The sequence below is a fragment of the Lagenorhynchus albirostris genome, chromosome 15, assembly GCF_949774975.1.
Source record: "Lagenorhynchus albirostris chromosome 15, mLagAlb1.1, whole genome shotgun sequence".
Classification (NCBI taxonomy): Eukaryota; Metazoa; Chordata; class Mammalia; order Artiodactyla; family Delphinidae; genus Lagenorhynchus; species Lagenorhynchus albirostris.
The window spans coordinates 12,360,641-12,386,966 of NC_083109.1; the positions used below are offsets into that span (position 1 = coordinate 12,360,641).

General features: G+C 39.2%; 1 protein-coding gene across 25 annotated transcripts in view; it reads left to right on the forward strand.

Moving 5' to 3' along the window:
• STAU1 (staufen double-stranded RNA binding protein 1) overlaps positions 1 to 26,326 on the forward strand; it is a 58,324-nt gene that overhangs the window by 5,337 nt on the left and 26,661 nt on the right. For 4 of the 25 annotated variants that reach the window (XM_060122199.1, XM_060122201.1, XM_060122210.1 and 1 more), the window contains exons 2-8: positions 3,952 to 4,017; positions 10,189 to 10,477; positions 12,162 to 12,286; positions 13,837 to 13,884; positions 15,311 to 15,515; positions 17,547 to 17,685; positions 19,116 to 19,281. In XM_060122199.1, coding sequence (XP_059978182.1) covers positions 10,273 to 10,477; positions 12,162 to 12,286; positions 13,837 to 13,884; positions 15,311 to 15,515; positions 17,547 to 17,685; positions 19,116 to 19,281 — 888 coding nt within the window. In that variant the 5' untranslated portion in view covers positions 3,952 to 4,017; positions 10,189 to 10,272. Of the gene's footprint in view, positions 1 to 3,951; positions 4,018 to 10,188; positions 10,478 to 12,161; positions 12,287 to 13,711; positions 13,885 to 14,185; positions 14,206 to 15,310; positions 15,516 to 17,546; positions 17,686 to 19,115; positions 19,282 to 26,326 lie in introns of those variants that run through there. The other 21 variants (XM_060122202.1, XM_060122204.1, XM_060122212.1 and 18 more) reach the window with 18 other exon arrangements.

The window sequence follows — 26,326 nt, forward strand, 5'->3', positions numbered from 1 at the left end:
TCATGATTTCCTTGAAATAGTTGGAAGATTTTCAGTTTCCTTTTGTTTGTTGTGACAGATTACTGTAGTCAAATTAAACTAAAACTTTTAAGCTGTTTCAAAGGTTGGGGGTGGGCCTTAGAGGTAAATGGGGATGAGGATGTTTCATTAGCCTTTGTGTTGAAGGATGCTGTCCCCTAAATTATTGCTATAATCCTTCATGAAGTTTATTGAAAATGATTTATTAACTGTAGACAAGGTTGTTGCCAAGAAAATCAGTTTTTTATTTTTAATATATAAATTTATTTATTTATTTAATTTATTTGGCTGCGTTGGGTCTTTGTTGCTGTGCGCGAGCTTTCTCTAGTTGCGGTGAGCGGGGGCTACTCTTTGTTGCGGTGCGTGGGCTCATTGCGGTGGTTTCTCTTCTTGTGGAGCATGGGCTCTAGGCGTGTGGGCTCAGTAGTTGTGGCTTGCGGGCTCAGTAGTTGTGGCTCACAGGCTCTAGAGTGCAGGCTCAGTAGTTGTGGTGCACCCGCTTAGTTGCTCCGTGGCATGTGGGATCTTCCCGGACCAGAGCTCGAACCTGTGTCCCCTGCATTGGCAGGCAGATTCTTAGCCATTGCGCCACCAGGGAAGTCTGAAACTTAGTTTCTTTAGAATTATATTATTCTGCTTTACTGGAAATGAGTTAACTAAGCCTCTAATTAACTTTATAGGGTTGTTGCCCTCTTTGCTTCCCAGCCATTTTTAAAAAATTTTATTTATTTATTTTTGGCTGCTTTGGGTCTTTGTTGCTGTGTGCCGGCTTTCTCTAGTTGTGTCAGGAGGGGGCTACTCTTCATTGCGATGCGTGGGCGTCTCACTGTGGTGGCTCTAGGCATGCGGACTTCAGTAGTTGCGGCACGTGGGCTCTGGGGTGCGTGGGCTTAGTTGCTCTGCGGCATGTGGGATCTTCCCCGACCAGGGATCAAACCCGTGTCCCCTGCATTGGCAGGCAGATTCTTAACCACTGCGCTACCAGGGCAACCCTTATGGCTAGTCTTAAAAGGCTAGATCACTGAAATTTAATGTGCCTTTGGATTTGGGGTTATGAGTTTGGATTTGGTATATGAGTTTCCATTCTGTGTTTAACCTCAACCAAGGCATAAGTGTGTCTCATTAATCATGAAAAGGTGTTGGAAATGTGTCTTTTCTGGGAATGAAATGAGCAGATAATGCTTCTTAAGGTGTTACTATATTAGCTCCTCTCAGGCATGAGCTTTATGATCTACCTAGATCTTGTCTGATTCTCGCACATTTTTGCTCTTTTGAAGTCCATGCTTTCTGTAGATTAAAATTAAGACATGAATTTTCTACCCTTGCAGATTCCATCCTGATACGAATAGGACCATTGTCTGCCGGTGCCATTGTGATTTGGTACAAAATGCAAGGCAGTCCTTTCCTCTGTTAGTAGATAATTTATATGTAATGATAAGTCTGATTATTCTTGGAGGCTTACGTTCTTTGTTGCGCAGTTTAACCTGCTCATTGAGGCTCCATGACCCTTTACCTAGATGACAGTCAAATGTAGTCAGGCAAATAAGTTTCCTTTTGGTTTGTAGTAGAGTGAACCTTTACAGTCTGAAACATTTAGAGGACGACTGCCAAGGAACTATTACCCTGTTAACTCAGAATTTATTAAGCACCAAACATAAAAAAGTATAAAGTAAAAAAATTTTTTTGGAGGGGACGAGGTTCTTCTTAAGTTTGCTACATTTTTTTTTCTTTCTTAAATAGTGTGTTTTGAACATAATTTATTAATATTATTTTATAATATTGGTTACTGTGTACCCTAAGAAAGTGATGTTTATTAGCTAACTTTGTCGTAGTTTATAAGCATTTCACCTACATTACCAGTTCATCCACCCAAGAATAATATGATTATGGTTTGTTAATCATATGAAATTGGTGGTGGTAACCCTATTTGATATATTAAAAGGTTGAAGTCTACAGAGTAACTTGCTCAGGGTAGTTCAGCTGAGCACCTGAGTTGGCACCCAAACTCAAATCCCCAGTCGAGAGTTTTCTCTACGTCACCCACACAGCCATGTCATGGCTTGTTTGCCCTTATCCTAAATCAGTGTCTTGCAGCCAGGGGACCTTTTATGTTCTTTTGTGTCTTCTTTAGTTATGAGGTAATGTGTATTATAAATGATGTTACTACTAATTAAAATGCCACTGTGAATTACTTATTTAAGTTTGTGTTGGAGTCAAGGTTATTCCTATACAAATGTGAATTCCATGAGGACAGGGACTACATCTTATTTGTGTACTCCTCTCTCCCCAGTGCACAGAATAGTGCCTGCTGTTTATTAGGTGTTCAGGAATCATTTGTTGAGTGAATAAAGCAATGAATTTAATTCACTCTCTTGTGTTCTAGTGTGCTTCTTGAGTGGGAAAGAAAGGGAGTTGGGCTTATCCCATAGTCTTTCTTCTCTGCTGCTGCTTGGAGTAAGTAAGTGGTATAAAGATACACTGGTAGTAATCATGATGGCTTTGGAAATGGTTGGGGATTAAAAAAAAAGTTTGCTCATGGAAGTGTGAATGTGTATATGAATCTCAGCTATCACCTGTGTTGTGTTGAGATGTTTGAAATCCATGGCGTTGTAGACTGATGTTTTTCTCCTCCCTCCCCCTTTTTTTCTTTGCTGTTAAGTTGTTAACAGTTGTTTCTCACTGTTGTCTGATTCTAGCACCTCCTTTTTAACATTTTATTTTTTTAACTTCAGGCTTGGGCTAGAAAACTAGATAACCAAACCTACCAGGAGCGTTCAGCATAGATTTAGATGAGCTTGAATTGAGGGAAGCCCGCACTGGCAAAAGGCATGGCCTCTATTAAGTGGTCTTAGACATTTGTTTGGGCTGTGCAGAGGCCTTTTCATTTTCCATTCATGCTAGTCTTTTGAATGGGTGAGATTGCGGAACAATAGGGTTCTAGATTGGAGAATTGTTAGTATAGTGTACTATTTACAGAAAGAAGTTGGGTTGTTAAAATACTGTAGAACCAATTAAAGCTCATAATTTTATTTCTGAAATTATTTGGACAGTGAACAGCTACTTTTTATTGTTTACTAAGTCACAGTGGCAGTGTGAAATTGAAATGAGCAAAATTACTTTATGTTGTAAAAACGCAAAAAGCATCTCAAGGTAAAGAATTCTATTTGTTACTGACTACTGCCAGTTTACAGAAGGGGCACCTCTAGATAAATGAGACCTGAGAGTTTGAGAGTTAAACTCTTATGTCATCTGAAATCCAGTTCTAAAGAATGATTATGATTTGGATTTGCTAGAGGTAATGTGCTTTTTCATATTTTACAGTTTAATATAAGAATATTTATGTACAAGTTCCTTTTTGTAAATTTTCCCATGTAATTGCATTTGCATCACCAAGCATATGGTAAGGACATTTATGAATAAAATATTTAATCAGGAGTTAAAGGCTGCAAATTTAAAAATCAGGCTTGTGTGATTGGATGGTATATGATGTCCAGTTCCTTTTTTTTTTTGGCCATGCTGTGCAGCTTGCAGGATCTTAGTTCCCCGACCAGGGATTCAACCCACGCCCTCAGCAGTGCAAGCATGGAGTCCTAACCATTGGAATGCCGGGAAGTTCCCTCCAGTTCCTTTCTAAAAAATTAACTCCGAGATATTCATAGTTCTCTTAGCAGGAAGTAATTAAGATTTAAAAAGGAAATTTTTACTGTCTCATATGTTTGTGTCTCTGCAAAGCACTTTTTACCCAGTTAGTTCCCAGGCACTTGTTTCTTTTGTAGACTCTACAGTGTGCTGCTTCAAGCCATGACATCATGCTTTCAGAAACTTCCTTCCCTACTTGTAAATTTTAGGCTTCCCCAAAACTTTAGCAATATATATCTTCATTTTCAGAAAAAGATCTACTCTAGTAAACTGCTACTGTTTCTTATTTTCCAGGAGTTTCCCAACCACTTAACCTCTCTGAACCAAAACAACATTGTTGCTGGAGCGCTTGTTTTTAAGGTACGCGTAATTTGGCTCTGTAATTTCAGGCCTGTTCATAATCTGTAATGTTTTTGGATTCTTCAGTGATTTGTGTGGAAAATGACTTTTACTTCTGGCTATAGTATTAGAGAAACAAGAAATTTTATGCAGTTTGATTTCTTTTTACTCTTGAGATTTAATTAGAAAGTCAATACAGGGAAAATTGTTGGCAAGAATGTAAAACCTTCTAGCCAGCACTGCCATACACTTTAAATGTAGAGACGTGAAAATTTACCACTGAAGTGTTGTTAAACATAACTCGGTCAATAGCATCTTGGTCATAGAAACTTTTGTAGTTTGCCTTTGATTTCACAGATTGCTTATGTTAAACCTGGTTTTCAAACTTGTGGAAATAATTCCACATTGTTTTTTGTTGTGAATGAAAACAAGTTCCATTTACCACTGACTGCTTGTGATCACCTGGACCCAAAAAGTTTTACTGTAAGAGTGTTCAGGATTTTACAGTCCTTTGTCAGGACACTGCAAGCATTGACACTGCTTTGTGTTTTTTTAGCACTTTCCCTCTAAGGGCTGAAAGCACATGATCATACCCTATCTCTGAGGTGGTAATTAATAGACAAGTTAACCCTTGCTTTCTTTGGGAATAAGGAAATTGATGCATAAGGAATTTAGAGAAGTTATACAAAGCTCGGGGAATGGATTTGCACTCATCACACTGAATTTGTATAATGCTTTTCTTTTCAAAGGACTGAGTAACTGTTACCAGTGCCTCAGGATTCCTTCAGTGTTTTAGCTCTCAGATTGCTACAACTGAGGCTTTGTCAAAGAGCCTATTACAGATTGCTTTGGGGAAACTGAGGCAGCAAGCAGTGGATTGGCAAGAGTTGGGCATATAATTGCTATCTGAGTTGGGAGTAGAACTGAAAGCCACAACTCAGAAGTTTGACATGATTTAACATTGTTTGTTGCTACTTAGCAGGAAGGCTGGTTTCTACGTAGATGGCACATGGCTACAGACTACAATTTTTTTTCTTTGAAAGAAAAGGCAGTTAAGTGTATTGAACCAAGCCCCTTCTTATTCAAGAATTTTTTTTTTTTTTTTTTTTTTTTGCGGTACGCGGGCCTCTCACTGTTGTGGCCTCTCCCGTTGCGGAGCACAGGCTCTGGACGCGCAGGCTGAGCGGCCATGGCTCATGGGCCCAGCCGCTCTGCGGCATGTGGGATCTTCCTGGACCGGGGCATGAACCCGTGTCCCCTGCATCAGCAGGCGGACTCTCAACCACTGCGCCACCAGGGAAGTCCCACAGTATTACTCTTAACAATCACCAGCAAATCACACACAGATATTCATTTTGATTTAAAAACACTTCCATTTTGGGAATTCTCTGGCGGTCCAGTGGTTAGAACTCTGCACTTTCACTACCGAGGGTCTGGGTTCAATCCCTGCTTGGGTACCTAAGATCCCGCAAGCTGCATGGCATGGCCAAAAAAAAAACCCCCAAACTTCCATATTTACAAAAATAATAAGTGTTTGTGTTGACTTACTTTTAAGAAGTTCTCCTAGGGAAGGGAGGAGGGGAACTTGATAACGTTTCAAACCTAGAAAAGAAAATAAGGTTTTCAGCTTGTTAGGCTGCAGAGGTAAATTTTTTTTTTCCCCTTTAGTGCACAGTATGGTGTGATGGTTTTTCTATGATGAACAATAGTGAATTCTCCTTTAGGAAGTACTTCTTTAAATGGACCACCTAATGGTTACATCTGTGTGTAAAGAAAATCCTCCATTGCCTGCTTGGCCCTGCAATCAGTCACTTGTATTGGATGCAAAGGTCTTGAACAGTCTGGGTTGTTTCCAGGCATTATTTTTGGCTCATTTTATTGTCTTGCGAGTGATTTTGCCTCATCATGGCTTTTTGTTCTGTGTCTTTCTCTTGAGCACCAAGTACATTGTGGTCTTTTTTTTTTCTTTTAAGTAGTTTGGTCATATTTCCTTTCAAGAACCTTTTATTATTGTGTGATTTGATATATGGGCCTGCTGTTGGACATTATTTGCTTGACGTTGACATCGTCTTTTTGGAAATGATTATGTAGGATGATAGTGATTGCCATGTTTCTGTACTTGTGGTTGCCCTGCCTGCAGGTGTTTGGATAACATTTGGAGTCAGTGAATTGCTGTTTCCAGGGGGCAGGAGATGGTGGATGCTGGTAGGGGGAGGTGAAGGTAGGGTGGTATGGTGGTGGGGGAGTGAGTTCACTTGCAGAAAACATAACCACATTGCAGCTAGAAAGATGTATTGGACAGGGATCTTGGAAGTAAGTGTTGGATGTAAGGGAAGGACGTGGGTATTTTAGGTGTATTTCAAGGCTTTTATAGGAAAAGTGGTTTATTCCTTAACTTTTTGTTGTTGACAAAGTTTCTCTGAGAGTGAAGCCTCTCAGAAGCTATAGAGAACAGATTAATAGACATACAGTTGGTTGCTTAAAGAGCTCTTCTTGTGTCTTTGAGGAAAAGTTTAACAAGTAGTTTCTAGCACTTGAGAATGTACAATCTGCCATAAAAGGGTTCACGCGTACTAGATGCTTAATAAATTTTTGTTGAATAGTGAATAAATATATCCTAAAATTGCTGTTGGTACTGTTAATGTTCTGTCATGGTGAGGAACTGGAATATTCCTTTGTATCTGTGTACCCATACTATATAAAATATAATAAAGAAGAGAAGGGGAGATATTTCTTGCAGTGTCTTGGCTATCTTAAAAGCTTGTTCAGAATTGGGATGACTTTCTTTTTCCCTCCCTCCCTCCCTCCCTCCCTTCCTGTTTTTTAAAAAACACATCTTGTTTGGAAACATCACTTATTACAAAGGGGAATGATGTGTTGATTGCACAAAAGTATAGATACTTCATTATGTCATGTGTAAATCCTGATAAAAATTGGATATTAAAAATGATCTTCCCTAATTGCTGAAGTAGGTATTTCATACTGCAACAATTTAACAGTCTGTTAGTTGAAAATGGTTAGGACTAAGTAGTATTGTAGGTGTTTCTGTAAACTGTTTCTAGAAGGATCTGCCTTTTTGTGTATTAAATCTCTCAGACTGTGCACTCAGTATGGCCCAGTCTTGGTAGATTCATTGCTGAGTTAGGAATATGCATTTTGTGCCTGATCACTTTTTAGGACATCATGTACAATTAAAAAAAATGCTTTTATAGAGGTACCCATAATTATCATCTCACCCCTTATAATGTCGTAGTTCTTATATGTACTCCACAAATTTAGGATTTGAGAACAGGATGAAAATGTTTTCTTGAGTTGGTTTCTCAAGCTCTTCAAATAGGAAAAAACCCAGGAGATTAAAGGTTCTCATCTGTGCTGGAGGCAGGGAAATAGCACAACACGGGCTTAACAGTCAAGGTGTTTCCAACGCTGGGGAAAACTGGAGTCTCTGTGTTTCAAACTTTTCAACCTAATTTTACTGTGTGTGAAATATTGTTCTTCTGTAAGAAGATTCTAATAAAGCATTTTAATCTCTTCTAAGTCCCTAATTTATCTGTTGGAAAACAATCCTTAAAGACAGGTGTAAAGGAAAAGATAAGTTTTCATTTAAGGATTTAATCTCAGTATGGAGCACTGTTGAGCAACAGGTTCTAAATTTATACAGAAGTAATATCTCTGAAATTCTGTGATTGCCCTGAATACTTCTGTGAACTATATAGATATCAGTAATGAAAAACTTTATTTGTTCTTTGAATTATGTGAGTAAACCATATATTTCCCCCCATTTATAGCTATGATAGCTGCCTGGCTTCTCTTAGGGGAGGAGCATCTGTTTGGGTAAAATATTAGCATCAGTGTTTTAGAGCCTTTTGAGATGAAAAGGGGGTTTTCTTTTCCTGTCTGAGAATATAAGCTGCTTAATACATTAGTAAGATTTTAGTTTGTGGATTCGTATTATATATGTACTAGAAATAGCATGCTTGCCCCTCTACCCACTAGATACTGATAGGTTCTGCCATCCCCCAAATATGACAATCAAATAATGGCTCCAGATATTGTCAAATGTCTTTGGGGAGCAAAATTGCCCCCACTTTAGAACTACTGCTTCAGATTCTCTTTTCAGGCTTAAAGACACGTAGAAGTGTTAAATTAGTAAATGACTAAAAATGAGTACTGGTTGTTGAATTTTTATTGGTCATATTGGAAATTAAAAATTTGTAAAATACAGAGCCTTATTAGGAGGGTTTAAAATTTTTTTAATTTGCAGTTCTGAGCTACTGGTTTCAACCAGTTGTTTTAAAGACATAACTCCTCCAGGTGTACCTGGGGTTAACATTTTTGGGGCAGTTTTAATTAATAACTTGTTTGTTCCCTTTCTCAACTTCTAGAAAACCTATGAATTTATGTCTGTGACTGGAAATGCTGGCAGTGGGCCTGCTGTAGAGAACGTTAGCCAAAAGAGATCCCTTTGGGCCCCACCCTTTCTAAATTTAGTTCATTCAGTCTCAGACTCTCCAGAGCCACCCAGGGCAGAGTTGGGTTGCTCCTTCTGGATGCAGGTAGACTGTGGAGCAAACACTTTGGCTTTTGGCTTATGTTTTGACCTGTGACCTATGGTTGGTGTTGTGAAGTTGTGAGTATACTCTTTAGAAAAATGCCCTCAAGACAGAGTTCAGAAAGAGAGGGAGAGAGTGAATAAAAGAAGGAGGGGGAAGATTGAGAGAGAAGTGTTTATATTTTGGCAGCTGAATGAAATAAGAACAATGAAACAGGGTCATAGCTGACTTCTGAAAGGTTCTGGACTTGTTTCTTGACACTGGCAACTTATCTGCTAAGACCATTACCTAGATCTTCAGTGCATCTCCCCCGTTATTTTGTTCTGATTTCAAAAGTAAGCAAGGAACAACTGCAGTATTGGAGAATTTTGTTGTATAAGGTAATGTTTATGCCTCTATTAACCAAAGTCATAGTTTAGCTGAGGCTTGCTTTTGTTTTTTGTCTTGTTTTGAACTTTGTAGTCCTTTTTGTTTCAACAAGAGAGTGTGTGCCAGGACTCCTCAAGTAACTTAATTGCTCTGGTCATTCATCTCTTTCTAGAGGTCCAGCGTTAATTAAAAATCATTTTGAGACTTAAAAAAAATAAAGTAACAAAAATTACTCTATAATAGAACTTCCAGTTTGTTAGCTTGCTGGCTTCTGCTTTGGTTGGCTTTTTCTGTTCCTTGTTGCTTACTGGTTATTTTTGAGTACTTTTGATTTGCTTAAACATTTTCAACTTTTTGAACTATGACTATAAAAATGAGCAGAACTGTCCTTATTTTTGACTTGTGAAGAAATTTAAATGTATTTAGGATTAATGCCTTTGGAACTTACAAGATGCAGTAAACAATCTCTGCTCCGTAGGCTCTACCCCTACAAGCCACGCTAGTAAAATCATCTGTCTGAAATCTGTTCCTCTCTTCTTCATCTTCTCCGCTTTTGCTTTTAATGATAGAAATACTATAGAATGTTCTTTGCTATTCAGATGATTTCTCAGGATCATGAGCATTGATGTGGGTGCAGCAATTCTTGTTTGGGATCTGTAAATAAATGAGACTATCTCAAACAAACCTTGTAGGAAAACAAAGAGATCTTTTACCATCATAAGGAAAAAGAAAAAGGAAAAGTGAGGAATTCTTCTTTCTTCAGTCAATGTAAAGGAAAGCTCTAAGGTTGCCAATCTGAGCATATGGCCCTAAAATGGAAGCAGTGTTTACATTCACCTGTTAATGGTGTTACAAACCCAGTTTGCTTTCAGTTTCTTATCAATTTGAAACCAGAAACCTTTACCATATCCCATATGCAATGGAAAACCTCTTCATATTTTTTAATTTGCGTTTTTGAATATAACTATAGTTTATAATTCTTAATATTCAACAATAAATATTATCATACCATGCCGATTCTCTTTGTAAAATGAACATGCAGGGCATGTGGGTATTGTAAGTCATTTAAAAACACTTTGAGAAATTTACAAGGCTAGTGAACCTTACTGTATACGAAGGAGAGACACATTTCTAATACATCAACATAGCTACGTACTAAACGGGGCCATTATCATACTAGAGTAGGTGACACCAATTTTGATTGAATATTGGCAATTACATATCTCCTCTATAATTTATCTTTTTATTTTCTTTCCCTTACAACTTTCAGGTAGAACTTTAGACTTCATAGCACTGAATTAACCTGCACTGAAAGCTGTTTACCTGCAGTTGTTCACTTTTGTTGAAAGTGACCATGTCTCAAGTTCAAGTGCAAGTTCAGAACCCATCTGCCGCTCTCTCAGGGAGCCAAATACTGAACAAGAACCAGTCTCTTCTCTCACAGCCTTTGATGAGTATTCCTTCTACTACTAGCTCTCTGCCCTCTGAAAATGCAGGTAGACCTATTCAAAACTCTGCTTTACCCTCTGCATCTATTACATCCACCAGTGCAGCTGCAGGTAAGCGTATGACTCCAAGTGTCTTCTGTTTCAAATGTTTTCTTAGCCTGTTTTCTGATCTGATAAGTAGATTGCAGATGTAGGGAGCTCTCACACACATTTACCTTCAAGAAGCAGAAGAAAGTATACCACCCACGCTTCTTTATCCCAGATATAGAACACACTTGGTTGTATATCGGGTTGATGGAGGCCTTTGACAGACCATTTCAAAGTGTAAGAAAGAAAATTGGAAACTAAACTATAAAGCCTTGTCTATTATAAAGTGGTAGCTGGCAGAAAGAATCGAACAGTAAATACCACTTTGGATATTCATTGTTATATGGGAAAATTCTGCTTTTATGTTTATTTCCCAGAATTGATTTGTAGGTGTAAGCCTCCTTTTTGGATGTCTATAAGATTTTTCCCAAGCAAGGGGGCAGGCAGATTTATTGGAAAGCAAAAGAGTGTGTTCGCATTTGATAATTTTTATTTTGAATAAGTAAGCTTAAATTGAGATTCCAGAGGTGGCTAAGAAATCATAGTGAGGACCAGTTAGAAGTTGAACAAAGAAGCAGAGATTTTTAAAAAAGAAATAAGTTTACAAGCATTCAAATTTAAATATTAGGAAAATAAAAATGAAATAAATGTGCTCATTGATCAGGAAAAACTTGAAACCTCTGGGGAAAAAAACCCTAAAAACAATATTCTGCTCCCCAAACCTCCCCTTCCCCCAAGTTGCAAAACCAATTAAATGGGGTGTCAGCATAGGTGTCTCTATGCTAGAGTCACCTAATAAAAAATTCTTTTCAACCTTAAGCCTGACAGTTTCCCTTGCATTTCCTCCTCTTCCTTCATCGTCTCGTTTCCTTTGCTTTGTAAATCTGTTCTTAGAGTGTTAGCTTGTCCCACTCTCGGCAGAATGGCATCTATCATGCTGCTACCTCTAGACTTCCTTGGACCGGCTCACCAAATAGCATTCTTGACTTGTCATGGTCCCCTAGAGATTCAGTGTTCCCCATATTTGCCATTTGAATACCATCTTAATAGGAAATGGCACAGACTATTTCAGTCCTCTGGGATTTATTGCTTTTTCTTCTAATGTGTTCTTATATCCACATTTTTTTGACTTCATAAAACTCCCACCCACAAAGGCCATTTTATTTTACTTATAATTATCAGAAATGGATATGGTCTGAGGATGGCAGCCTCTGGAGATAAGACTAGAGGACGCCCTAGGAATGAGAAGTTAGCTGTGTGGAAAAGGACAGTCGTTGTTTGAGAAATGGTACTGGCATATTGAGTTTTTATGAAATAACGAACAGGGTACAGCTGACAGCTGTTGCGGTAACCAGTGTGTGTGTGTGTCTCTACTCAAAAGACCTCCTTGTTATTCCCTTGGTTATAATAGCAGTGCTTCATCTGATTTCAAATCTTGTGTGCTTGCCATGGTTTAGTTATTCCTCTGACTTCTATTCTCTCTCTTTTGAAGACACACCCCCTCCTAGGTAACCTGGCTTCAACTGGTTCAGAAAAGATCCCAGCTGTGTCTTCAGATATGTGCCCCCAGTGTGGTTTGCAGTATTGCATCACTGCTGCTTTAAATCCTTAGACCTTCAGCTTGTTTTCCCTCTTTTTTCATATCCCTGGGAGAGCTGCAGTCTTAAATACTGCTAGTTGACTTCAATGCTCTTACGTTATTTTTCAGTTCCTTCTAACATGGCACACCCCAAAGAGAAAACCCCAATGTGTCTTGTGAATGAGTTAGCCCGTTTCAACAAGATTCAACCTGAGTATAAGCTTTTGCGTGAGCAAGGTCCAGCTCACTGTAAGGTAAATATTGTCCATACTGCTTGTGCATTTATAACCCACTAGGAATGTTTTCTTTCTTTTTATACAGTTGCAAGTGGTTCTGTGATGCAAAATATATATATTTTCAAACTGCTGAGGTTGTCTTAAAGAGACGCAAAAGTACAGATTGTTGGCGAGTCGCTTCTTTTTTCATCCTTGCAGAATGGGTCAAAGAAAAGATGTGCTTCTTTGGGGGATATTTGGCTTTTAAAACTCCAGTTAGTGTGTGGTTGTTTAGCATTCTGAATAGAGACAATTCCCAAGCACCTGTGATTGATTTCCTGTGAGTTTTCCAGGCTCTGGGCCTCCTGGCTTCTGCCTACCTCTGGCTCCTTTCCTGCTTGTTTGAAAGTGCATGTGTACCTTAGACTGGGCAGGGAGAGGAGGTGAATGGGAAATCAGTTCTGCCACTTGTTGGCAATCAGATAACAAGGTTTGAATATGAGAGGTAAAATTAGTCTCCCAGTGAGTATTTTGGATTATCTCTGATTTCAGGTACCCTTCTCATTCCCCTCATCTTAGAGGATGAAAGACTGACTGTAATTTGAATTTTTCCTATTTGTTATTCAGGAGTTCAGTCTTTTAAGCTTGTTTGATATCTGTGCTAATGTATCAGTACATCTTGGAACTTAAATGTTTGCATATCTGGCTTTATCTTTTGCAGCTGTAGTATGAGACATAAGGAATTGGGCCTCCTGTTTCTGATCCTAGCCTTGCAGTAAGATGATATACTTTTTATAAGGATGAGTTATTTGTCTCTTTATGCCTCATTTTTCTTGACATGCAAACCTCAAACCTTGACTGATACCAGGTTTCTCTTTTCATTTGACTAAAAGTAACATCAACCACAATCATAAATGGCACCACAGGATAGCACAGTTAGGTGAGTTGCCTTTGGAGTCAGACAGATCTGGGTTTGAATCTTAGCTTCTTACTAGCTGTGTGACCTTGGGCAAGTTGCTACTTTTTTTGAACCTCAGTTTTCTCATCTGTAAAATGGGGATAATAATACCTACCAAATAAGTCTATTGTGAGATATATTAAAGTGTGGAGCACAATGTCTGGCACATAGTAAATGCTTGAGAAATGGTACTTATTATTATTAGGCAATTATGCATTTAAGAAAAACAGAAATTTCCCACTCACATGAAGCTAGTTTTAATATTATTCTAAAGCATAATTATATTTGAAATGTTTCTTTACCTTTAGAAGGCAATTAGCCATTTTTTATAACTGTTCTGTTTCTTCTACAGGATTTTTTTTTGCAGATCTTAACTTTGGGATTCCCTTTATTAACTGTTGATATTTTTGGAAATATGTACTTTCTCACTTGAACTTTAGTACTTTAGGTAATTTGGCTGTGTGTTCAATCTGTAACTGCATTTTTTTTTTTTTTTTACCTACAAGTTGTTCAAAGAGGAAAAGTTATTCCCTCCTAGATGATTGTTAGACTATTTAAAAAGTCAGAGGTCTGGTGTACTTTTAATTCTGTCTGAACCAAGATCTAACCTCACTACCAACCCTCCACACAGAAGGCAGCAGAGTGGCAGCAGCGCCGACGGGGACAGCCCTGGAGAAAGGCAAGACTGATCATGAAATTAACTGTTTTCTATCTTTTAGCATTTTCCCCTTCAATGTCTCTCCATGAAAGGATCACAAAAATGACTCAGGGATTGCACAGGATTGCAGGCTTCTTCTGCCATTTGACCTTTCATGCCAGCCAGGGTTTTGAGTTCATGCTATTGGTGCTTAAGTGAGTAGCTTTATGAACTGCAGCATAAATATAGGAGACCCCTAATATTTCAAGGGGGATGAAGGATTCTTTAATTTTTCCCCTTTAGTGGAAGCTGTGCACTGAGGGAATCCTGAAGTTAAGACCTATAAGAAAAATCAGCTATAAGGCAAGTTGGCCCCATCCCTTTAGGCACCAAATTTAAATGACCTAGGCATACTCAGATTAACATTTCTCATGTGAATTATTTGTCAATGAAATAAAGTGATATTCTGTGATAAAGAAGATGAGAAGAATAAAAGCTCCAAAGTAGTGAGTTTGAAACGTTGAAGTGCATCAGAATCACTTTGGGAGCTTGTTAAAAATACACATGCTTGGGCTTCCCTGGTGCTGTTCAGTCGAAATCCCTGGGCATGTGTATGTTACCAAGCTTCCCAGGTTATTCTTCAGATGCACACCAAAGTTAAAGAATCACTGAGCTGTGATGGGTCATGGTTTTTTTTTTTTTTGATAGAGTATTAGTCCAGTTCTGATCGGATTAACGTAACCTAATTTTACGAATGGAGTGTGCACATGAGTTACCTTTATACTTAAAAAGGAAGAAAGAGGCTTGCCATTGTCAGTATTTGTTGAGGACGGAATTAGCTGTTTTGATTGCCTCCTTAGAATTGAGTTCAGAAATGTTTTTAGATCTTTACTTGCTATGAATCTGATTTGCTTCTGCAAGTGGAAGCAGTGTCTGACTAGTGCAGTCTTAGGAAAGTAAAAGGCAACATTTTCGAACCTGGCTGACATTCCCAAATTTATTTGAGTTTTCGTTCTAATGGGGTTGTGTTTTCAGACAAGCGTCCACAAACAAATTACAACATCAAAACAAATATTGTCTTCATTTGTATGAGGTACTACTGTGTGTCTAAATCAAGTTTGCTAAGTTTCTTCCATGAGAAATAATGGGAAGACAATTTTCTATTTGGATGGCTTCCAAATCATCAGCATTTAATATTTTAATATATAAGAGAACATTTTTTAATCTCTGTACTTACCCCCATCTTTCAAAGCATAGTTTTTTCATGGAGTGCTATGCAGTACAAGTCAATGATATGTGTATCTTTTTGTGTTTATAAAAACAACGAAAAAGGGGATGAAGGGATAAATTATCAAGATAATGACCAGGCCTTTTAAACCATGACCATAAATTATGTTCAAGGACCAAGTGACATATTATAGTCAACATCAGGTTTCATGAATTGAGAGCTCACAATTTTCATTTGTAGGTGTTTACAGTACAGCTAACACTTGGAGATCAGCACTGGGAAGCTGAAGGAACTAGTATTAAAAAAGCCCAACACACAGCTGCTGCCAAAGCTTTGGAAGGAACAAAATTTCCTAAACCTATAGTCCGCCCTTTTCGTAGCGAAGGAAGGAATCCAGGTATTATGCGTGGGCCAAGACAGGTTCCTTTCAAAAGTGTGTCTAGAGGTATCTGTTTAGTATGTATATGAATTCTTTCTTAACTAACTTGTTGGTTTTGAAAGCACAGAGTCTGCACTACCAGTGGCAAATGCTTATCTTTTCAGGTCTTAGCCTTACTCTAAAGCAGTGGTTCCCAGGCTCCAGTCCCTCCACTCCTGCTGGTCTGGAAAGGTGGTCGTGGGCGGTGAAGGATGTCGCCAGATGATTTCCGAGATTTTTAGAAAAGCCTAATGAAAATACATGTTTTCTTTTGATAAGGTTGTATAGATGCCAAGAATGTGGGTTTTAGCTAAAATCACTTCAACTCCGTGTGGTCATATTGATTATAACATGTTGATCATAACCCCTGATTATCAGTTTTATGTTTCCTGATCATTAACAAGAATGAGAAAATATTTTAAATATTTGTTTCTTAAATACAAATCAGTAGGTAATATCTCTTCAAGCAAGGGCCCAACTGGGGAGAATACTGATAAAGAGGAGTGTCTGGCGGGAGCTTGAGAACCACTGACCTGGAGGCTGTAGGTAGAAGTGGCTGTTTTAGGAGAGTTATTGCTCCAGTACGTGAAGTCATTCCAGGCCCTTTGCACTCGGGAATGATCTGGGAAGATCTCAAAAGATCTCGGTCACACCTTTCTTGTTGCTTTCGATTGCTTTGTGGTATTCTATCTTTAAATTTATTCTCTACTGCAGATAAATTTTATGGGTCAGAGCTGCTCTTACTTAAAATGCACTATTTGAATTGTGTAAAAAATATAATTCTGATGTTAGCTAGAGAGAGGTTGGTTATTCATGTGACCCTCTGACTTTGCAAACTCAAAGATATTCTTATAAATTTGATTTATGCACTAAACTTAGTCAAACCAGTTATGGTACAGAATCGAGTCATTTTTATTTTCCTCTACATACACCCTAAAGAGGCATTTTAAAATGGATTTTTGTGTGCATTTAAATCGAACTTTGCCATTGCTAGTGTTGTTCTGTGTTTGATATTAAAGTGTTATTTTTAAATGTGATTGTGCACCTACACTAATCTTTCCAGGCTGGTTTTCTTTTTAAATGATTTTTAAAGGTTTATGAGTTGGATGAAATGAGAGGGGACAAAAAGGAAGATGAATAATGAATATTTTCTAAAGTTGCTATTTCTGAGATAACCCAAGATATACTTGCTCCTGTTGTATACGGCAACAGATCTCATTTTTCTAACAAGTATTACCACAAGTCAGATCCCATTATAAGTATCAAGAATGAAACATCCAGTGCTTCCCTGGTGGTCCAGTGGTTAAGACTCCGTGCTTCCACTGCTGAGGGTGCAGGTTCAATCCCTGATCAGGGAAGTTCCACATGCTGTGAGGTGTGGCCCGCCCCCCCCAAAAAAATTAAGAATGGGAACCTCTAAATATTTTGTAGGTCTCATCTGACTTCTCCAGATAGAATTTACTTGTCTCCTCCTCAGTGATACTGCACCTTTCCTTATAGCACACATAATGTATTGTAGTTCTTTGAGTGTGTTTTGTGTTCTTTGAACTCCTCTGGGGCAAGAATTGTGTTCAAGCTTAGCACAGTACTCTGCCTCCAGTTAGTACTGAATAAATGCATTGTTCTATGAAATAGTGTGTACAAACATCCTTCTAAGTGTAAGCCAGCCAGTCAGTGCAACCAAAGTTATGTTGGTTGAGTATTCCCAAACAATGAAATGACTTGGACGGTCCTGTCGGATTTTTTAATCATGGAATTTGATGTGTATTGGAACTTATTTCTGACAACTGGCTTTCACTGCTAACATCTTGTGTTACACTGATGCTCCCTTAATAGCCGTTACAGTATATTTTGTGCTGCTGACTGTGTATTAATACCTAGAAATCACAGCAGATTCTTGGATTTCCTGACCTGATGCCTAGCAGTGAAGTATTTAGATCTTTTCCTGAAATACATCATGAATCCAATTAGTAGAAAGCATGCTATTCTTTTTGATTTTAGTGAGTGTCATTCTCACATCAGAAAAAAACAATTCTTTGTGTTGATTCTGTGTTGCAGAAAGCATAACCCCTACTGTAGAGCTAAATGCACTGTGCATGAAACTTGGAAAAAAACCAATGTATAAGCCTGTCGACCCTTACTCTCGGATGCAGTCCACCTATAACTACAACATGAGAGGAGGTGCTTATCCCCCAAGGTATGTGTTTGTTTTGTTTTCAATACAGGTGAAGATATATTTGATCTTTTACGTAGAATAATAAGATCTTTAGATTGTAGAGCACAAAATGGTTTGGTCCTCTTTGGCCTGCCAAATGCTAAAGTCAGTCTTAATTGTCTTGGTGTCATTGGAACTGTATCTTGATGCTCTTTTAACTCCTGTCATTGGAAAGGGCCTGAGCACATTCCTCACGAGCAGTATGGCTCATGCCCCAAGCTATCTGGTTAAAGCTATCACCCTTCTAACTGCTTTGTGCAACTGAGTCATATTTTTATTTTTTAAACAAAGATGGCCTAATGATTTTTATTTTATTTTTTAAAATTTATTAATTTTTTTTGGCTGTGTTGGGTCTTCGTTGCTATGCGCGGGCTTTCTCTAGTTGCAGCGAGCGGGGGCTACTCTTCTTGGAGGTGTGTGGGCTTCTCATTGCGGTGGCTTCTCTTGTCATAGAGCACAGGCTCTAGGGCATGCGGGCTTCAGTAGTTGTGGCGCGTGGGCTCAGTAGTTGTGGCTCGTGGGCTCTAGAGCGCAGGCTCAGTAGTTGTGGCGCACGGACTTAGTTGTTCCGTGGCATGTGGAATCTTCCCGGACCAGGGCTCGAACCTGTGTCCCCTGCATTGGCAGGCGGATTCTTAACCACTGTGCCACCAGGAAAGTCCCAAACTGAGTCATATTTGAACATGATTCCTGCAATACCACAATTCTCATCATTCACAGATTTCCTGATTATTGTTTATTGGGTACTTTTTGACTGTTGAACTTACATATGTGTTTGTAAATAGCCTTCGTATATGGATGCAGTAAAATATTAATCGAAACCTGAAAATGCCATGTGTTAAAAACCTTCTGCTTGTGGTCATAAGACACTAGTGGATAGATTGATGATCAAACTGGAGGTCTTCATTTTTCATTTCCCTTCCCTACTTTGGGGTAGGAGGGAGGTGGAATTTTAAAAATAGAAACCAGCCTCCACCAGGCTATAGGATATTGGGATTTACAGAAATGAGGGTCCTTTCTAAAAGACGTCTGTTAAAAAATTTCCATCCTTTTCTGGAGACCCGGAAGCGTGAATCTCAGGTACGAGAAAGTAGAGCAAGTTAAGTGTTCTGTCTCAGCCAAAGTCTAATCTATTTTAGATTTTGTAAATACGGGTTAGCTTTATAAATTGAACTCATATAATTTGTAAGGCAGTGTATTTTGTGGAACATAAACAGTATTTGCTCATACTGTGTGGCAATTCTAATGCAGCATAAACATGGGAAATCTCTGGATGTACTGATGAGGAGTCATTATTGGTGAGTAAACGCTGATGTGATCAGGACCTGTGATGAAGGAAATACCTGGAGTTTTTCAGAGAACGTATGGTGACTTACCTGAGACTCATTTTCCTTACCCCCCTCTATTTTTAGGTACTTTTACCCATTTCCAGTGCCACCTTTACTTTATCAAGTTGAACTTTCTGTGGGAGGACAGCAATTTAACGGGAAAGGAAAGACGAGACAGGCTGCAAAACACGACGCTGCTGCAAAAGCTTTGAGGACCCTGCAGAACGAGCCCCCACCCGAGAGGCTGGAGGTGAGGAGAGAGCAGAGCTGGGGCTCCTTGACGCTTTGGGTGTAGCAGGAAGGTGGTAGGGAAGACACCATCTCAAGTTGCTTTCTCTAAGAGGATGTATTGAGAGTTGTCCATAATGTTTGTTATTTGATAGCTTACAAGTTTTTATACCCTGTAGCTTTCTTGCCTTTCTTCCCCCTTAAAAAAAATGTCTCAGCAAGAAAGTCAGGTGCCTTCTTTTGTGCTCAATGGCATAGTTTTGAGTGAACATGTTAGAAAGATTGTGGACTCACTTGAGTTGTGAAGAACATGCATGGCAGAATTCTTTGGTGCTGAAGATTATGCTTGTCAGAATCTGTGATTTATGGTACCAGGTTAGAGGGTTTTCTAAAGCCATTTTGACCAGTCTTTCTTTCTTTATTATCTTGAAGTGCCAGTTATCCATTGCTGCTTAACACACTGTCACAAAAATTAGTGGCTTAAACACCTACAGGCCTTTATTTTGCTCACAAGCCTGCAGTTTAGGCAGGGCTTGGCACGGGGAGCTTGTCTCTGCTGCACGTAGCTTGGGCTGAGGCAGCTATGCAGGGGCTGGAGGATCTCTTTCAAGATGGCTCCTTCACATGGCTGGTGAGTTGTTGCTGGCTGTCGCCTGGGAGCTGAGAGGGGGCTTTGGTCCGGAGACCTCAGTTCCTCTCCTAGTTAACCTATGCAGAGATTGTTTACACATCCTCACAGTGTGGTGGCTAGGTTCCAAAGGTGAGCATTCTAGAAGACAGGAAATGGAAGCAGCTGCCAGTTTCTTAGGACCTAGGCCCAGAAGTCAGCACAGCGTCACTTCTGCCATATTCTGTAGGTCAAGCAGGCACAGAGCCCAGATTCAAAAACAAGAGGTACAGAATCTCACTTTTTGTACTGAGGTAAAATTCACATAACATAATTTCACAGTTTTAACCATTTTATGTGTATATAGTTCAGTGACTTTTAGTACGTTCACAATGCTGAGAACCCCACTTCTGGATGAGAGGAGTATCAAAGAACTTGGGGGCTGAGCCAACCAACTGCTCTGTGAGTCACTCTGAGACACATTTTATTTTTTTATTTTTAATTTTTAATTTTTGGCCACACCATGCAGCTTGTGAGATTTTAGTTCCCCAACCAGGGATTGAACCCGGGCCCTCGGCAGTGAGAGTGCGGAGCCCTAATCACTGGGCTGCCAGGGAACTCCCTTGGGGACTGTGTTTTAAAATTATCACAACAGGTAAAGGATTTGAACTCTGTGACTAAATAGGAATATGGGTCTTAGAAAATCAGTGATTCCATGCCATTGAGGGTCCAGAGTTCCAGGAGAAACCCACTGAGTTAGAAAACACTGAGATTTCATGATTCTGTTTAATCATAGTATGAAATGCTTCCTGAAAACATCCCTGGGAAGCATTTGACTTTTCTTCATCAAGAAACAAGTCCTCAAAGAATAGGAAGATCTTGCACAGAACGTAGGGCTAAATGGGTGATGATAGGTTTGAAGTTGAAGGGACCCTTGGCAGGGTGCTTGCTGAGGTCCATTGTGTCCAGCTGTCCCCCAGGGTGACCCAGCTCAGGGTGGTGCTCTGTGGCTTCATGGCTGCTGTGCAGGACGGTTTTGTTTTTCTTCTGTTGCAGTGCATTTCCATCTTGAGTGTCATCATGCATTTTAACAGAGATGATCTGTTTCCTGGGTCCACTGAGGACCAAATAAAGGAGAATGGACTATAGCTTAGAAGAGGAGAATTTAGTGAAGTGAAAGGATGAAGTTCTCAGTGGTGAGATTTGTTAAAAACACCAAAGGTAGTGAAATCTGAGTTATTTTTGGAGGCTTCATTTTTTGAGTTGACTTTGGTGCTAATATAATTGGAGTCAGATGGAGTAGGTATTTCTTGGTTCCTTCTAGCCAGCAGTTGTTAAATGATCGCTGAACAGTGGTATGTGGGTTGTCTGCTTCAGAATCACTTGAGAAGTTAAAAAAAAAATTCCTTGGCCTAACCCACATGAATCTAGATTCTAATGCAGTGGGTCTAGCCAGGAGTCTGGCTTTTTCTTTTTCTCCTTTTTCTTTTCCCTGGCTGTGCCGCACGGCATGTGGGATCTTAGCGCCCTGACCAGGGATCGAACCCACGCTGCCTGCAGTGGGAGCGTGGAGTCTTAACCACTGGACCACCAGGGAAGTCCTGCTTTTTTTTTTCTTTTTTAACATGCTCTTAGAGTACCTCTAAAGCACAGTCAGGGTTTGGGAATCCCAGGTCCTAAGTATTTTCAGTGCTTCCCAGGCAGTTTTCCCCCTTGGAATCCTCCTTGGAAGTATGTACTCACCATATCGCTGCAAAGGGAAAGCGCCCGTCAGTGTCTCAGAGTGACTCACAGAGCAGTTGGTTGGCTCAGGTCTTAAGGTCAGGGGGCTGTAGTGGACACCCTGTCCTTGGCTCACCTGACGTTCTATAAGCAGCTTGGCTGGGAGTCATGATCATCACTTGTGCCCCTTGTTTCCTCCTCTTTGCCCCTTTTCTAATTCTATATGGTTTGAAGTAGAGACTTGAGAAATTAGGGTCATTAACTAGGATATGACCTTTTCTTTGAGGTAATAAGTGAAACACTTGGCTTCCCACCTAAATGAGCTGCGCCTGGTCTACCAGGCCCCCTGGAGGGTGGGCAGCAGGGGAGAAGGACATTTTTAAAAGACAGCTTTAATTTTTTTTCTTATAAGTAATGCCTGTGAACTATAAAAATTTTAAAACTCAAAAAGAAGAACAAATGCTGTATAAATTTACCACTTGTAGATAGTCACTGTAAACATTTTTGTGAATGTCAGTGCACATATAAGTAAGCACATGCACCTGTTTCACAAAAATGGGATGATATTGTACAGTAACCACCTTTTTTTCACTGAAGTGCTCATTATGAATATGTTGTAATGCCATTTACTTATAATTCCATGGGGGACTCAAATTCAACATGGTTCTAAGTACTTTTTTTTTTGGCCACACTGCACAGCATGTGTGATCTTAGTTCCCCAACCAGGGTTCGAACCCACACCCCTTGCACTGGAAGTGCAGAGTCTCAACCACTGGACTGCCAGGGATGTCCCTTAAGCACTTGTTAATGGCTGCACGGTGTTCCATTGTGTGAGCATACCAGTTTATTTTTTCAGCAACAGAGGCTTGGTTTTTAGGTTGTTTGCAGTTTTTCCTGTTATAAAAATCGGTAGTGAAGAACATTGTTGTAGTTAAATCTTCGTGTATGTCCGTGATTATTTTTATGAGCCACAGTCCTAGAAGTGGAATTGCATGGTAACGTATATGGCCAAGTTCCCCACCAGGAAGATGGTACCATTTTAGGCCTCTGCCAACAGGGCCTGAGCAGCCTGTTTGCCTACAGCCTGCCAGCACTGGAAATTATCATTTTAAACGAATTGTCCATTTTGCTATTAAAAATTTTTAGCTCATGTGGTGGATCGATTCACCTTCTCTAAAATATAGCCACTAAATCTGGCGGTTTCTGTCTAAGACAGGTGTGGTTTGGTCCCTTGATGACAGGCACTGTGCTTGGCTGACCCTAAAGGTAAACAGCAGCACTGCCCCTCCCCATGTGGAGCTTGGTTGAATGGAGTATCATCAAAAAGTGCAGTGCTAGGATGGAAGTAGCAAGTATCATGAGAGCATAACATGTCTTGTTTAGGTAGGAGTACTGATGGTGCATTGAGGAAGAGTCATTTAAGCTCAGACTGAAGATGAGCAGAAGAGCAGGGGAAGTACATTCCCAGCAGAGGGAGCAGCTTGAGCAGAGGCCCTGAGTTGGGAAAGCACCTCTATTCTATTCTATTCTGTTCTGTTCCTGTCCCGTCCATGGCTTGTGCTAATAAAGGATGACTTATTCAGTGTTGAGGTGTTAGGAGTAAGATGGTCATAACTACAGTATCTGTAATAGAGAAAAACAGGAGCTAGCCTAATATGTCCATTAGTAGGGAAATGGTTAAATAAATGAATACATTTATCCCAAGAGTATCAGAGTGTGGTATATCTATTTACGTGGATGTGAAAGGAGGCCCATAATGAATGAATGGGGGGGGAATCATGATCCAGAGCTGTTACTACGTGTATAGTGTGATTGTGTTAAGTAATCAAAATTGCCAACTGTGTGTGCATGTATCTGTATATATTTGCATGTGCATAGTTTCTATCTTGAAGCTTATAGCAAACTTTAAAAGTAGTTTTCTCTTGGTGGTAGTGGTAGAGGACAGACTTTTAAAAAAGTTGTATTGTTTGAAGTTTTCTTTTTTTAAATACTACTTCTGAAAAAATAAATAAATGCAGTTCTTCCTGGTCTTGAGTTCTTATCTTCACTTGAGCCAGGGACGTATTTAAGTAGGACTAAAACTAAAATTGGAGACCTTAATCTTCATTATACTATCAGGGTCCATTGGACCCAATTTCCATTTTTGAGCTTTCTCTACCTCTGTAATAATTGATATTGCATGACTTTTATTCTTTTTCTAGAGGTTTTAAAAAGAACAAAGAGAAAACATACTTATTTTTGAAAGTAGAATAATGATTTCTGTCTTAAAATGATCATGTGGGTCCTTTGGATCCTTTTATAAATCTTTACATTATGGAATCTTAATTTTCCTATGCTTTGAAAAACATTTTGCTGCTGTCCTCCTACATATCATTTCAACACTCTTCATCATATTTTCCCAAATATGCAATAAACAAGACTAAAATAATAATAAAGTGGAAGAATGATGAAATCCTTGGTGGATGATACAGTAGTGAAATAATCGTCATTATTGCATCATCCTTTAATGCTCTTACTGCATTGCCTAATGTATCACATTATCTTTCAAGAAGATACAAAAGAAGACTGGAGACACCATCTTTTTACTCTACTTTTAGCTTTTGTTGAACCCAGAAGAGACTTCAGAATTTTTCTTTTTCCATCCGTACTGGCAAAGAGAAGAAAATTGATGGAGGAAGACATTTTCATTATTAGGTAAATCAGAAGATGAATGCAGAGAGAAAAACAGCAGCATTCTAGACTCTAATGGTGATGGTGAGATTGAGTGTTGACGTGACTCAGACTGGGAGTCTTCAGTTGATACCTTAGATAAGTTTTCCCAGACTTGAAGAGTGAGCAGGTGAACTGTGTATTTCTCTGGTGTATGAAAAAGAAATGTGCATTCTCTTCTGGTCAGTCATTCAACAGGAAGGACTTCGCTGCACAATATTTTGCAACAAGAACTGGACCATCCTGTTTTGTTTTTCTAAAAAATTTGTGTGGCAACATTCTCTCATCTTATATGATGTTTGGCCACCAGAGTTTTCTCACCACTTAATGTCCACAAAATAACTGGATACATATAGAAAGAGGTGTATGTATTAGAAGGAAATTGATGATACAACAATGAAAAAAATCATTAGATCCTTCTTTTGGTGTTTATAAATCTAGAAATGAAAGCATTTTGTATTGGGTTGGCCAAAAAGTTCGTTCGGTTAGTGAATCCGTTCAATAATGTTCTTCGTGAAAATGAAAAATGTGTCTTTTATTTTTACTTAAAACCAAACGAACTGTTTGGCCAACCCAGTAGTTACGGGGCAAAGAAGATGGCTTTTCTCCCTTCAACAAAGTTATGAGTCAGTTTCAAAAGTAATGTGTTTTGACAATACCAGTACAAGAAGAATCAGAATCATAAGCTAGAACCCACTGGAGGTGGATTTGAAATCTGGCATCGTTACTGTGGGCAGTGCTCAAAGTTCAGGCGTGACAGCTGTTAGTTGCATTTAATGACCTTGCCCATTTTGGGTATATGTACCTTCCTTCCTGACTACAAACCTGGAATAAAAACTTAGGTTTGTTATTTTAATTTTTTATTAAAGTCTCTAATGAAATGATTTTTGTTGTCCTTTTATTCTGTATGTTATTTGTAAAATGTCTTTAAATATAGAAAAATAAAGAGGGCCCATTGGAGCCAGATGGTAAATGGTGATTACTATTTTTCCCTGGCATATTGAGGGTTAAGCATGGTTCAGAGTGTTTTTTTCTTTTCTTAATGTTGCCTAGATTTTATTGCTGAACCATACACTATGGGATTGATGTTAACAGTAATTCCCACTTCATGAAGGTAAGACTGAGGGCCCGCTACACTTTCCTCATCTCACTGGGAATGGTATTTGTGGATTTGTTTTGAGTCATTTGCTGCTTCCCCCATTGCAACATTTTGTCCAGTCCAGATAATACTAAAATTATTTATGTAAAAGAGCAACGTAATCTCACTTCCAGATAAATGTATATCTTTGTTTCCTGTTTTGCATTTTTATTTTACTGGCTGCTTTGTCCCTTTTGCAATTCCTTCAGAAGTAGTACCTTCGAGCAGTGAATCTCAACTCTGTTTGCTAGTAAAATCACGTGGGGACTTAAAAAAAAATCAAATACTATATATAAAACGATATCCTGGGACTTCCCTGGTGGCGCAGTGGTTAAGAACATTGCAGGGGACACGGGTTTGAACCCTGGTCCAGGAAGATCCCACATGCTGTAGAGCAAATAAGCCCATGTGCCACAACTATTGAGCTTGCGTTCTAGAGCCTGCGAGCCACAACTACTGAAGCCTGCGTGCCTAGAGCCCATGCGCTGCAACAAGAGAAGCCAGCGCAATGAGAAGCCCGTGCACCGCAACGAAGAGTAGCCCCCGCTCACCACAACTAGAGAAAGCCCATGCACAGCAACGAAGACCCAACGCAGCCAAAAAAAAAAAAAAAAAAAAAAATCCAGGCCCTATCTGCAAAAACTTGAGTTCACTTATCTGGAGCAGGGCTCTGGCATCTGTATTTGTAAAGCTCCCAAGTGATTCTAATGCTGCTATGGTTGAGGACTGCTGGCTGAGAGTTTAAAATTTAGTAGTAGACCATTGTTTTTTATCAGACTTATGTGGAACCTCAATATGCAAAATAGAAAAATAACATTTCATTAGTAAAACTTATAAGTTTGAACTTTAGAATATTTATAAAAGGCAATCAATGAGAATGATATGTGAATT